The following is a 13,662-nucleotide window of genomic DNA, read 5'->3' on the forward strand; positions in this document are numbered from 1 at the left end:
TCGTTGTATACTGCAAGCTTGTTGGTGTGTTGGCAACATATGGTTTGCTGTTCTACCCAGAGCAGAAAACCATGGTTGACCCTGTTTTTTTGGGCAAGTGCAAACCCTGGTTTGTTAAGGGGGGAAATAGTTTACCGAAAACCAGGCAGTAACTAATGTTGTTAGTACTGTTCAAATTGGGGATGGGGAAGGAGTTCATTATACCAGGGTTCCTTCCAGATTCATTCACCTGACCCCCCCCCCAATTACAAATGCTTCATAAATTTTGTAGTTAATGGGTCAGATTTATATTTTTCTTGGATCTCAGAATAAACCATTTGTTCTCCTCCCACATTTTTTTTATAAAATATGGGGATTCCTGAATGTTAAAGATTAGTAAATGAGTGATTATTATTAATCTATTGTTTGTTAACTTGATTTATACCCCATCTTTCTCCCCAGTGGGGACCCAAAGCAGCTGACATTGCTCCTCTCCTCCATTTTACCCTCACAGCAACCTTTTGAGGTAGTGTAGGCTGAGTTTGTGTAACTGGCCCAAGGTCACCCAGCAAGCTTCCATGGCTGAATAGGGCTCCCAGTCTTTAACCATTGACCACACTATTAATATGTTAAATTTGTTGTTTGTGATTTTATGCAACATTGACAGTGTGATCCTATGCAGAGTTACTCCAGTCTAAGCCCATTGAAATGAATGGGCTCAAACGGAAATAACTCTAATAATGATTGCACTGTAAATTAGTCAAGTTCTGCACCTCCCAGCTTAGTAATTTTTTAAAAACGTGGGCTTATATTTACAACTCATCAAGCACAGAACAGCCAGCAATATTGCCTTTGTACATTGATTCACACCCCTACAAATCAAGGAATGCGTAAAGGGCTTGTCACGAATCAAGAGGGGGAAATAATCTTTTAAAGAAATTATGTCTGTCAGAAATTGATCTCTCAAAGAGTTCTGAATGTTATAATTTCACTAGCCACTCCCAGAATTCCTTAGCTGTCACTCAGATGCCTCTAAGGCAAGAACAGCCTCCTGGATTTTTGCATTCTTCATAGGGCTCTTTTTCCTCCTCCCCTTTGGAACCGAGTCTCTGACAGAGCATTCCCTATACGGTCCTTGAGCTTGTGCGCAGGGCTGTAGAGCTGAGCCTCATCTCGTATTGTTTATGCTGCTGTAGAAGTGTGTTGAAGAGCCCTTTGCCTGTGGCCTGTTTCATAAAAGATGCATACTATAGTGCGATCAATTTTTATCGGCCCTCCAGTATTCAGTTTTCCCTCCTTCCCAACCCCAGCAGCCTCTCTGTGAAAAAAGTCTGGCCAATTTGCATGGTGCTGGCCACTGGGCTGGGCCCAGTTGTGCAGTGGGGAATTCTCAAGGACTTGCAACAGACATCTCACTTCCCTGTATCCCCCTTCTGCACACTATATCATCTGTTCCTCTTCCTGGTAACCATCATATCCTCATCATTCACTGTTTCCTTCTCTCCTTCCTACCCAAGAATCAATCTTCATTTTACCTGCTGCCCCCCATCTTCAGCTATTAATATAGCTAATTCTCAACATGGCCAAATCTGTGGATTCATAAATCCAGAGATTGGGGCCATGTCCAGACAAGACCTTTGTACAAACCTGAAAAATGCCCCAGGTTTGTGGAAAAATCTGAACTCTGACAGCATTTCCTCTAGAGCCATCGAGCATTCACTGCCATTCCACTGTCTTTGCTTCTTCCCAGGGATGAGCAGCTGAGCTTCATCAGCAGGAAGACAAAGCCCTCTCTTGAGGTTCATGCTGCTGCTGAAGTGGATTGAAAAGCCCTTTGCCATGATCTGTTTCGCAGATCAAAGTGAACTCTGGGGCTATGTTGGGAGTCAGGTGGGAGAGCCTTCAGGGTCAGATTTCATCCCTGGGGGTCCAGTTGCTTCTTCTCCTGTGTACATTCATGTTGTGATCCAGTGAAAAGAAATATGTGCACAGAAGCATGGTTCTCATGTGTATCCCTAGCTGGATGAGGATCTGTGTCACAAACCAGTTCTGCCATATGGTTCTTCTGCTGTTTCAGCTGCTGTGAGCATATTGTTCCTCTCTCTGCTTAGGAAACTGGTGATAGCTGTTCAAAATGGAGAGGGGTGGAGTGTGATACAGGGAAATGGGGTTGGATTTAGTCCCCTCCCGCTCCCCTGCTAGCATCTGGTTATTGTGATTCCTATACCTGTGTTTTGTTCCTGCTCTGGGAAGTTACACAGCTGGATTGGGAGCCCCAAGACCTTTAAATTACTGAGCTTTGCATTTTTGTGTGTTACCAGCAAGGAGATGCGCCTAGAGAGGATCAGAAGAAGATCAAGCTGGAGAAAGAAACCAAATTGCCCTCGTTGTCAAGTCATAAAGATCCTGGTAAAAACAAGTGAGTACAAAGCTGCCAGAATTTTTTTTTTAACTGAAAAACCGGAGCAAAGGAAGTGAAAAGCAGAGCTGAGTTGTCCATTTCCAGCGCTGAACTTTTATTTATCATTTGGATCAAGAGTGGTCCCAGTGGAAGGCAGAGTATATTGTGGCTGTTGTCACTGAGACCTTGCTTCGTTCTAGGAATGAAACTTTCCTGATACTTAAACCACTGAGAGCCTTTGTCACCAATCCCCAAATGTGTGTGTTAACTGCCGTCAAGTCGCTTCCGACCCATGGTGACCCTATGAATCAAAGTCCTCCAAAATGTCCTATCTTTGACAGCCTTGCTCAGATCTTGCAAATTGAGGGCTGTGTCTTCCTTTGTTGAGTCAATCCATCTCTTGTTGGGTCTTCCTCTTTTCCTGCTGCCCTCAACTTTTCTTAGCATGACTGTCTTTTCCAGTGATTCTTGTCTTCTCATAATGTGACCAAAATACGATAGCCTCAGTTTAGTCATTTTAGCTTCTAGGGTCAGTTCAGGCTTGATTTGATCTATAACCCACTAATTTGTTTTTTTGGCAGTTATAATATGCATATTACATTAATTTAGCAAATATTTGCCATGTTAGCATTGAGGTATTTGTTCAGACTTGTTATAATATGCATATTACATTAATTTAGCAAATATTTGCCATGTTAGCATTGAGGTATTTGTTCTTTTCCACTGAATCCTTCTGAACCACAAGTAGGTTCTGCAGGCTGAGACGTTGTTTTTGTGTGAATTTGAAATACCTAAGCTTTAGGTCCTGAATGTATACAGCCTGGTCCAGATTAAATGGCTTACATGTCTGGAAGCAGCCCTCTGTGCATCTGAAAGGGTGGTATGTGTGCGCAACTTTCTGCTGCATGTGCAGTAAAGGTCCCCTGTCCAAGCACCAGGTCATTACTGACCCATGGGGTAACGTCACACCTCGACGTTTACTAGGCAAACTTTGTTTATGGGGTGGTTTGCCAGTGCCTTCCCCAGTCATCTTCCCTTTACCTCCAGCAAGCTGGGTACTCATTTTACCAACCTCGGAAGGATGGAAGGCTGAGTCAACCTTGAGCCGGCTACCTGAAACCGACTTCCGTCGGGATCGAACTCATGTGCAATACCCAAACTCAATCCACCTTCAGGGCTGCACATGCATAGCTTCCAGTTAGGTGTGCCAAACAGAGTTGATTGACTGTTTAGGACAGGGAATGGGGGGGGGGGCTGGATTCAGTCCTTCCCCCTTCCTTTCTTCCTGCTGAACAGTTGATTGGCCTCTATTCAGAATATCTGAACAGGGCTGCGTGCATGCGGCCTGGGTTGCTGGATACATGCATGTATATGGATCATGGCCATATAGGGTTGCCAGGTCCCTCTTTGCCACCGGCGGGAGATTTTGGGGGCGGAGCCCAAGGAGGGCGGGTTTTGAGGAGGGGAGGGACTTCAATGCCATAGAGTTCAATTGCCAAAGCGGCCATTTTTCTCCAGGTGATCTGATCTCTATTGGCTGGAGATCAGTTGTATTAGCAGGAGATCTCCTGCTACTACCTGGCAGTTGGCAACCCTATGGCCATAGGAAATAAAGATGCTGATAATGGGCACACTTGTTTTTTTTTTGTACGAATGAATGACGCAGGATAATTATTTGAACAGCCTGTATTAAAATATGTGATTTGGAAAAGTGAGGCTCTGTTTGCATCTGTGCAGTAAAACTTTCTGGATGGCTTTGGGTAGCTACTGCTGGCATTTGGAAAAAACTGGACTACCAGTTGAATATTAAAGATCCAGAGGTTTTGGATTCTGCTTCACACACAGCCAGCGTGGGGTAGTGGTTAAGAGCGGTGGGTTGGAGCAGTGGACTCTAATCTGGAGAACCGGGTTTGATTCCCCACTCCTCCACATGAGCGGCGGACACTAGTCTGGTGAACTGGGTTGGTTTCCCCACTCCTACACATGAACATAAGAAAAGCCCTGCTGGATCAGACCAAGGCCCATCAAGTCCAGCAGTCTGTTCACACAGTGGCCAACCAGGTGCCTTTAGGAAACCCCCAAACAAGACGACTGCAGCAGCACCATGAAGCCAGCTGAGTGACCTTGGGCTAGTCATAGGTCTCTTAGAGCTCTTTCTCAGCCCCACCTACCTCACGGGGTGTCTGTTGTGGGGAGGGGAAGGGAAGGTGATTGTAAGCCGGTTTGATTCTTCCTTAAGTGGGAGAGAAAGTCGGCATATAAAAACCTACTCCTACTCCTTCTTCTTTTTCTTCTCCTTCTTCTTCTGAACACCATGCTGTTATACTTTGTTGGGAATTGGACATTTTTGAACTTTTCTGCCAACTTGTTGCTAGTCATCTCACATAGTCCTATAATGTTGGGCTGCAGCCTTGGGGTAATTTAAAAGTTCCTGTTGCCATAACTGGTGGCTGTGAAGTATGGTCCCGCCAACCTGGATACATTCCTGACATTGAATAGCTGCTCTGATTTCAGATTAAATGTTACAGACCTAGTCATTCTGGATTTTACTACACAAATTTGAGTGGTCATACCATGGTGCAGAAACCACCAATTAAATTGATGTTCAGTGTACATGAAATTGATCTTCATGTGCTGTAAGCCACAGATGCAGAAGGTCTGAACATTTTTTTTTTGGGCTAAAAGTCAAAGTGTTCTTTTGCCGAAGTGGGCCAGAATTCCAAAAATCTGCACAAATTCTGTGTACCCAGTGAAGTTTTGGGCTCGTGGTTCTTGAACCCCAGCTTCCACCCCCACCCCATCCCAGTCCCATGCCACGTGCAGGTTTCCAACAGGCCTGAAGAAGAATGTCCTGTCCCTTCAGTAGAGGCTTAATGTGTAGAAATGGGCAGCTGAAGCTTTCCGTGACATGAAAGTAAACATCATCCTCTATTAAAAGGGCAAATATTTTTTCCTCCAGGGAGTTGGCAACCCTAGTCAAATGCTGCACACTCGTGAAACTGATGGGAGCTTTAAAAAATGGTTAGCAATGTGGTGTGGGTGGGCAGAATCTGCTGTTGGAAGCAGTAGAAAAGAGTAAGAGTCCAGTAGCACTTTAAAGACTAACAAAATTTCTGGCAGGGTATTGAGCTTTCAGCCCTGACCTGGATGGCCCAGGCTAGCCTGATCTCTTCAGATCACAGAAGCTAAGCAGGGTCAGCCCTGGTTAGTATTTGGATGGGAGACCACCAAGGAATACCAGGGTTGCTGTTCAGAGGAAGGCACTGGCAAACCACCTCTGTTAGTCTCTTGCCATGAAAACCCCCAAAGGGGTCGCGATAAGTCGGCTGCGACTTGACGGCACTTTACACATACACATTGAGCTTTCATGAGCTACAGCTCACTTCTTCAGTTGGAAGCAAGAAGAAGGAAAGCCCCACGGGGTGTACCTGAGCTTCCTGGACACACCTTTGGTTCCTAGCCACTGCGAAGAACAAACTGTTGTGCCTTCCAGCATCTAAAATAAATTTTGAACTACCCTAATGCTTCATCAACTCCCTTAGCTCTAAATCTCCTGTACAGATAAACCTGAAGGAATTATCTCCTGCTTACATTTTTTTCTGGTTTCAACTTATGCGTTATTATTGACAATGAGTCACCAGAAAGTCCCTGATTTCCCTTATTGCCTTGATGAAGTCTTTGCCACTTTGCTACCCTTGCATTTTCAGTACCTCCCATTAAACAAATGCGGCCGCTATCCTACACGCTTCAATTCGCGTTTTCCCTGCCTCCCCACCCTCAGATCTTTGTATTCTACCATCTGCTTAAAACGCTGATTGGATTCTCCATCTCTAGGGCTTCAAAGATGTCAGCAGAGATGCAGAGGAAAGAGTTGCCACTGCCACCAAGGTCTCCCACGCCGCCTGCCCAGAAGCCAGCCAAGACGGCCCAGAAAAGGCCAGAGAGCGAAAGCGGTGCCTCCGGCCGGCCTCCTGGACTCGGTCACAGCGCTGCCAAGAGCAAGGAGAGCAGACACAAGGATTCGTCGTCCTCCAAGCACAGGAAAATGGAAGGGAAGCCTTCCGAAACCTCAAAGAGCAGCAAAGTAGGTAGAAATGGCTGGCTTCTTCGTGAAGCCCCTGCTCCATGTTTACTCTGGGGCTGCTTAAATAAAGAAATATAAGTATGCCTATCTCAGACCTGTAGAAAGTTTGGATCTAGGATAGGCATGTTTAAATTCTGGGTGAAGGTTAGATTTGAGTTCAGTAGCACCTTAGAGACCAACAAGATTTTCAGGAAATAAGCTTTGGAAAGTCAAAGCTCCTTTTGTCATATATACATGAACACATGAAGCTACCTCCTACTGAATCAGACCTTTGGTCCATCAAAGTCAGTATTGTCTACTCAGACCGGCAGCGGCTCTCCAGGGTCTCAGGCAGGGGTCTTTCACATCACCTATTTGCCTAGTCCCTTTAACTCGAGATGCCGGGGATTGAACCCAGGACCTTCTGCAAGCCAAGCAGATGTTCTACCACTGAGCCACAGCCCCTCCCCATTTGTCGGATACAAATCTTGTTGGTCTCTGAAGTGCTACTGAACTCAGATCTAGCTGTTGTACTGCAGACTAACATGGCTACCCTCTGAAACTGTCTTTCCTGGGCTAAGGTTGTATAAGACAGATTGAGCTGAAAAGAGAAGAAGAAATTGAACAAGACAGTGGGAAGTTAATGCTCAAAAAAACTATTTTTGTGAATACTTGGGGTTGGATATAGACTATTTTTTTTGCTAACAGAAGGAGAGGGGTGATTTGCATTAATTCCCCCTTCCTGTTGCAGTCCACCACTTTGCCTCTCGTGCTGCTCCTGATGGTCCCCCATGCCCCAGGAATAGCATTTCAGGGTGCTCAGGGAGATGCAGTAAGATGGGGGAGGCAGGAGAATTGTGTTCCATCGGCAGAAGTGCCTCAAGTGAGTGGAAGATGTAGTCTGGATCCAACCTATAGTTTAAGCATGCCTTTTTTAGAGCTGAACTTTTCATGTCAGAACAGATGTTCATCAAGGAACAGTTCTTCTTGGGAAATTTAAACAGGAATAGCCAAGAAACTCAGGCCTTCTTATAAAAAACACGGGTTCATTTCTGGCCTCTACTTGTCCTCAGGGGGTCAATATGAGAGAGGGAAGCAGTTGCGAGTAATCTTTTTCTGGTAATTATGAACTTTTGGATACCACACACACACAACCTGTATGCATGTATACTTTATTCTGTGCCCTATGAATATCCAAGTCAGCGTTAAACTCAAGATGTTTTAAAATCTAGTTTATTGGTAGGAGAGGGAGATGTTGGTCCTAGATAAATGCATTTTTAAAAAGCCTGCCTTCAGCAGCCTGTGGGTGCACATTAAATTCCTTGCCACAAGATATGGTGTTAGCCACCAACTTAAATGGCTTTTAAAAAGAGTGCTCAGTCAGGGGCTATTGCACACAGCAGCTAAATGGGATTGCTGTGTTAAAAGAGAAGTACACTTCTGAATTCCAGTTGCTGTAAGTTAGGGTTGTTGCTTTTGATCTCCCAGAGGCATCTGACTTGTTGATCCTAGTAAACTGAATTCCAGGCTAGAACCCTTAGAATGATCCAGTTTGGGCCAGAATTCCAGCCTAGAACCTTTAGAACAATCTGGCTCTTGGGGAATGAATACTGTCCTCTTCAATTAGTAGCTACAGTGTTCAGGGCAGAACTAGCGTGGCAATCCCCTGATTCTGTAAAAAATTGACATTCAGATGAAGCAGTGGAAACAAAGCTGTCTTTCTTTCTTATCCCCTACAATTAATTTGTCCTGGATTTGTAGCAGCAGATATCATATTGCTTATCTATCATTGGGCAGTTTCTTAGGTTATGGTTCCAAATTGGCCACTTCTTTTTGACTGTTAATAACCCATCTCTAAGCTTTGGAAACTGTGAAGCTAGTCTCAGATTTTATCTTTAGCTTAATGTTTTCTTTTTTCCTCCAAGATCACCTGCCCCCAGTGTGTAGAAGCCAGAGTGTATGTTGTGGTTGTTTTGCTTCTCAGCATTACCAGAGTCCCAAGTGCGGTGCTTCATGCAGAACGAATGGCTCACTTTGGGCCTTTGTTCTCTTAAATTTTAGATTTGGCTTTGCCACCAAGAAAAGCCCGTGACTTAATTCCCCCCCACCCTCTGCAAAATTTACAGCATGTTGGAACACTGCTAGTGGGAAGCCAAATTTCTTAATTCTCTGTGTTTTATTGTAGAAAAAAGATGGAAAGATTTCTTCATTCTCTGTGTTCCAATGTAGAAAAAAAGTTGGAAAGATAAATCCTGGGACAAACAAAAATAAAAATAAAACAAACAATCGCATTGGAAAGGCAAAAACTTTGCTGTGAATGTTTCCAACTGCAACTACCTGACATCTTTGCTCTCTTCACTTCCTAGGGATCTGCAGAGGATGTTTCTAACCCTTTCCCAGTGCCTTCTTTGCCAAACGGTACCTCCAAGCCAACGAAACCTCAAAGCAAGCCGCACAAGTAAGAATTCTTTCTTTTCTGTCTCTCACTTCGCACTTTCCCCCTCTTCCTTCCTTGCTTCTCTCCCTTGTAAACAACTTGGGTCAGCTTCTCTCCTCAAAAACGTGGCGCTGCCTTCCAAGTGCTTTTTTTGCAGTGGCTGCAATTACGTCATTTGGTTTCTTGTTTTACACTTTCTCACGTGGCTTGTGCACACGGAGCAGTTCATCCCCAACTTCTAATTCAGGCTATGTTTTCAAAAGGACCATCAGTAGTCAAAAGGAGCCTGGACCAGAAGTTTTTTTTTTGGGAGGGGGGGAGTTGTTCCTAACCAGTGTTCTTCATGGCCTTAAAGCTGCAGTTCCCACTGCTTCTGGGCAAACCATTGCCTGGCCTGGCCTGCTTCCATTATCTTTACATGAGCAGTAACCAGATTCTGGTCTTCGTCGTTTGATTGCCTAGGCAATGTTCAGGTACTGGCCCTCCCCAGAGTTCCTACCAATTATCCAGTCTCTGCCTGCCTGCCTTCCCCATTCTTACAGCATAGGGTAGTTCTTAGGGGCGGTGGTTTGGAGCAGTGGACTGTAATCTGGAGAACTGGGTTTGATTCCCCACTCCTCCACATGAGCCGTGGATGCTAATCTGGTGAACCGGGTTAGTTTCCCCACTTCTACACATGAAGCCAGCTGGGTGACCTTGGGCTAGTTACAGCTCTCTTAGAGCTCTCTCAGCCCCACCTACTTCACAGGGTGTCTGTTGTGGGAAAGGGAAAGGAAAGTGATTGTAAGCTGGTCTGTTTTTTCTTTAAGTTGTAGAGAAGGTCGGCATATAAAAATCAACTCTTTTTCTTCTTCCTCCTCGGCCTACAGCAACTTCTTCCATTCCCTTTCAAACTCTTATGCCATTATGCTGAGAACCACCCCCAGTGCCTGGGTGCTCCTGACTCTTCATTTCCCATTGTTGAGTTGAGAGTCAACAACCCCTTCAAGATCAATGGCTGTTGTCCTACCTCTCTTTCCTTTTATGATCAATGTTCTGCTGAAGATGTAGTCCTAAGGTGGACCCATCTGGCTTGATCTTGTTCACAAATACTGCCCTTGTGGACAGTGGTATGCATTCCAAGACACGATTTTGGAAACTCCATTTCCCCTGACACATGTTACAGTATACTGGAATTCATCCTCCAGTTGGTGCCCTGTCTAGGTGGGCTTTATTGCTTAAGTAAAAAATGCTTGTTATAAACATAGATAAATCTGTTCAGGTATTATAAACATAAACAAATCTTCAAATTTGATGACTAGATTAAGGATCTGTCTGTTGTAGCACTCAGAGAGGGTGTTTGTGGATAACATCTCTGTCAGGATGAACTATGAAGAGATATTTCCATGAGAACTTCATATGTGTGTGTGTTAGAGGAAATAGATTATTTGGTATGTAGAACCAAATCCGTTAATGCATTGCAGAACTAGAAGCGTGCTGGTATTTGAATGGAGGGTCGACAGATGGAAGAGCAGCCCATCATTTATTTATTTATTTATTTATTTATATCTATCTATCCATCCATCCATCCATCCAATCTGACTTGTAACCCGCCCTCCCCAGCAAGGTGGCTCAGGGCGAGTAATATCATTTTAAAATACAACAACCAATATAAATATCCATGATAAAATCAACAATAAAATTCTAAAACCTAGCATGATGGAGCATCAGGTTTAAAACTGTAAGGACCGTACAGGTGGCAGCCCTTTTCTTGTGTTGTTCCCACTCAAGGGGGACAAGGGGGGAGGGAGGCCAGTAAGAAGGTATAGATAATATAAGCTGATATAGACGGCTGTCCTCAATTGTAGGCCTGGTGGAAAAGCTCTGTCTGGCAGGCCCTGCAGAAGACTTTCAGATCCCGCAGGGCCCTGATGTTAACAGGCAGAGCATTCCACCAGGCCGGAGCCAGGGCCCAGAAAGCCCTGGCTCTTGTCGAGGACAGCCGCACGCTCTTAGGGCCAGGGACCACCAGTAAATTTCTGTAGGACGATCTTAGTGTCCTTCGGGGGTATACCAGGAGAGGCGGTCCCGAAGATACAAGGGTCTTGTTTGAAGCGTATTCCTTTTAAATCATTCCTCCCTCTGTCTTAATTGCAGACAGCATCCAGTGGAATATCACTTAAAGGAGGCCAAGAGGTTGAAGCACAAAGCGGATGCAACGGTAAGCCAAACTTTGGTCAGTGTGCTGGAATTGGCCAGAGGTCTATTAAGAAGATATGGTCTGAGCTTCATGAGTGGGAATATGCAAAAAAATGGAGTGTAATTGGTTGCATACGGTGCACTCAACTGTAGAAACTATTCAAGATTTCAAGCCAAGGAAAAGAGGAAGGGCTCTGATTCATTAATATTCTGCACAGTGGGATATAGTTATTCATTAATATTCTGCACACTGTATTCATACAGTGGGATATAGTTATTTCTGTCACTTGTTGGTATCTTGGATCCTTCAGGGCACTTTCACACATGCTGAATTGTACACTTCTAGTGTACTTCAGCTGTCATTTGCATGTGGATTGTTCCATTTCACATAGTAAAATCCAGTTGCAAAGTACGTTGAAAGTGCATTATTCAGCTTGTGTGAAAGCACCCTGAGAATCATAGAATCATAGAGTTGGAAGGTACCACCGGGGTCATCTAGTCCAACCCCCTGCACAATGCAGGAAATTCACAACTACCTCCCCCACACACCCCCAGTGACCCCCTACTGCATGCCCGGAAGATGGCCAAGGTGCCCTCCCTCTCATGAACTGCCTAAGGTCATAGAAACAGCATTGCTGACAGGTGGCCTTCTAGCTTCTGCTTTAAAACCTCCAGGGAGGGAGAGCTTACCACCTCTTGAGGAAGTCTGTTCCACTAAGGAACCACTCTAACTGTCACACGAATGACAAAGTATCTCATACTGGCATTGGTGGTTACCAGGGCAAGTCCCCCCTTTGGTCAGCAGAAGTCCTTTGAGAATGTCTGCCCCTGAGCTATCCTAGTATAGTTTGGCTCCTTTGACAAAGGTCGTTGGACTAGATGACCCTGAAGGTCCCTTCCAATTCTATGATTCTATGACAATGCCTATTATATTAGGTGCTTTGGAACGCAGGCAGGATAATGCTGCTGCAGCCTTCTTGTTTGTGGACTTCCTAGAGACACTTGGTTAGCCACTGTGTGATCAGACAGCTGGACTTGATGGGCCTTGGTCTGATCCAGCATGGCCTTTCTTATGATCTTATGACAAGGTCATTGCGGTGTGTTTCCAAGCTCTTTTGGCACGCCGGCACCAGATGTGCATGCAAAGGCTTTTCTTATTCGCTTCTTTCTTAACAGCAGCAGTACTTACTGCTTAATATTTAAAATCAATCTTTCTCTTTTGTTTTAACCAGTTGGAGAGCCCAGCCCTCTTACATAAAAGCATTTACCTGAAACAGTCAGGAGAGCTTCCTGCCCAAAGCACCCGTTTGCTGTTTTGTGTTCCAAACGATTACTACCTAAGGCTAATGGCAAGCGGTAAATGTGTTTGTTGCTTTAAATGTATGGGATTTCTTTCAACAGCTTGCCAAGCTTCAACTTAAAGCTCCCACTGGGGCTGAGCAGTTGCATTCTCAATGCTCTTCTAAGCTCAGATGTTCCATTTATTTTTTATTTTTTTGTGGGGGAGGGAAGAAACATGATTTCCAACTGGGATCAAAGTGTACGGGCATCTCATTTCGTTCTTGGCCAACTGTCTAAACCTTTGAGGCATGGGGCTTCTGGGCTGACCAGCGTCCTTCTTCTCCCCAACAGACAGACAAAGTCGGGAAGGCCTTCAAGTACTTGGATGCCGCCCTGTCGTTCATTGAGTGCGGCATTGCGATGGAAGCAGACACCCTATCACCAAAGCCAGCATATACCATGTTTGCGGAGACCATAGACCTCATCAAGTAAGTGGGGAAACTCTTGCTGATTTTCCCAAGATGGAGGTGGGGAGGTTACAGCCCCTGGGCCAACATCTGGCCTCAGGGAGGTTTTTGGCCAGCCCTCAAGCCGTTTGGTGGGAGGCTACAGGACAGCAGTCCAGTGGACTGGACTCCCCCCAAAAATGAACAAGCTGTTTACAAGGCCAAGTCATAGAATCATAGAATCTTGGAAGGGACCACCAGGGTCATCTAGTCCAACCCCCTGCACAATGCAGGAAATTCACAGCTACCTCCCCCCCACACCCCCAGTGACCCCTACTCCATGCCCAGAAGATGGCCAAGATGCCCTCCCATCATCTGCCCTAAGGTAATAGAATCAGCATTGCTGACAGATGGCCATCTAGCCTCTGCGGAAAAACCTCCAGGGAAGGAGACCTCACCACCTCCCGAGGAAGCCTGTTCCACTGAGGAACCACTCTAACTGTTAGAAGAGTCAGCTTCCAACCCTGGCCCCTCAGATAGGTTTTTGGAAATGATTTTTTGCTTGTTTTTCATTTGTAAGTTTCTTTGAGTACTTTTGAATGAAGTGAGGGGATAGTACTAGTACTACATTTAAAAAAAGATAATAGATGTTAATTTCCTTCTGTCTTCTGTATTAACGTTGCTTTGCTTCAGTGAGAGAATGACTACCAGAATGAGCTGTCAGCTTATATTTTGAAAGGGGGTGTTTTATATCTGTGTTTCTTTCCTTTTTTTTGCCCGTGGGTTAGCTAGATGAGGAAAAAATTAAGGAAAGAGGAGCGTGCAATTTTGAGGTCACAAAAAATGTCGGTTCTTCAAACTACCATGTTTCCTTCCT

The 13,662-nt window shown here is 45.0% G+C and overlaps 1 protein-coding gene across 1 annotated transcript in view; it reads left to right on the top strand.

Annotated features, from left to right (window-relative positions):
• Positions 1-13,662, top strand: part of AFF1 (ALF transcription elongation factor 1) — a 79,224-nt gene that overhangs the window by 58,112 nt on the left and 7,450 nt on the right. Inside the window, exons 10-14 of the mRNA XM_056855734.1 lie at positions 2,301-2,398; positions 6,215-6,464; positions 8,810-8,901; positions 11,017-11,080; positions 12,691-12,827. Coding sequence (XP_056711712.1) covers positions 2,301-2,398; positions 6,215-6,464; positions 8,810-8,901; positions 11,017-11,080; positions 12,691-12,827 — 641 coding nt within the window. The remainder of the gene's footprint in view (positions 1-2,300; positions 2,399-6,214; positions 6,465-8,809; positions 8,902-11,016; positions 11,081-12,690; positions 12,828-13,662) is intronic.

The sequence above is a fragment of the Euleptes europaea genome, chromosome 9 (assembly GCF_029931775.1).
Source record: "Euleptes europaea isolate rEulEur1 chromosome 9, rEulEur1.hap1, whole genome shotgun sequence".
Lineage (NCBI taxonomy): Eukaryota > Metazoa > Chordata > Lepidosauria > Squamata > Sphaerodactylidae > Euleptes > Euleptes europaea.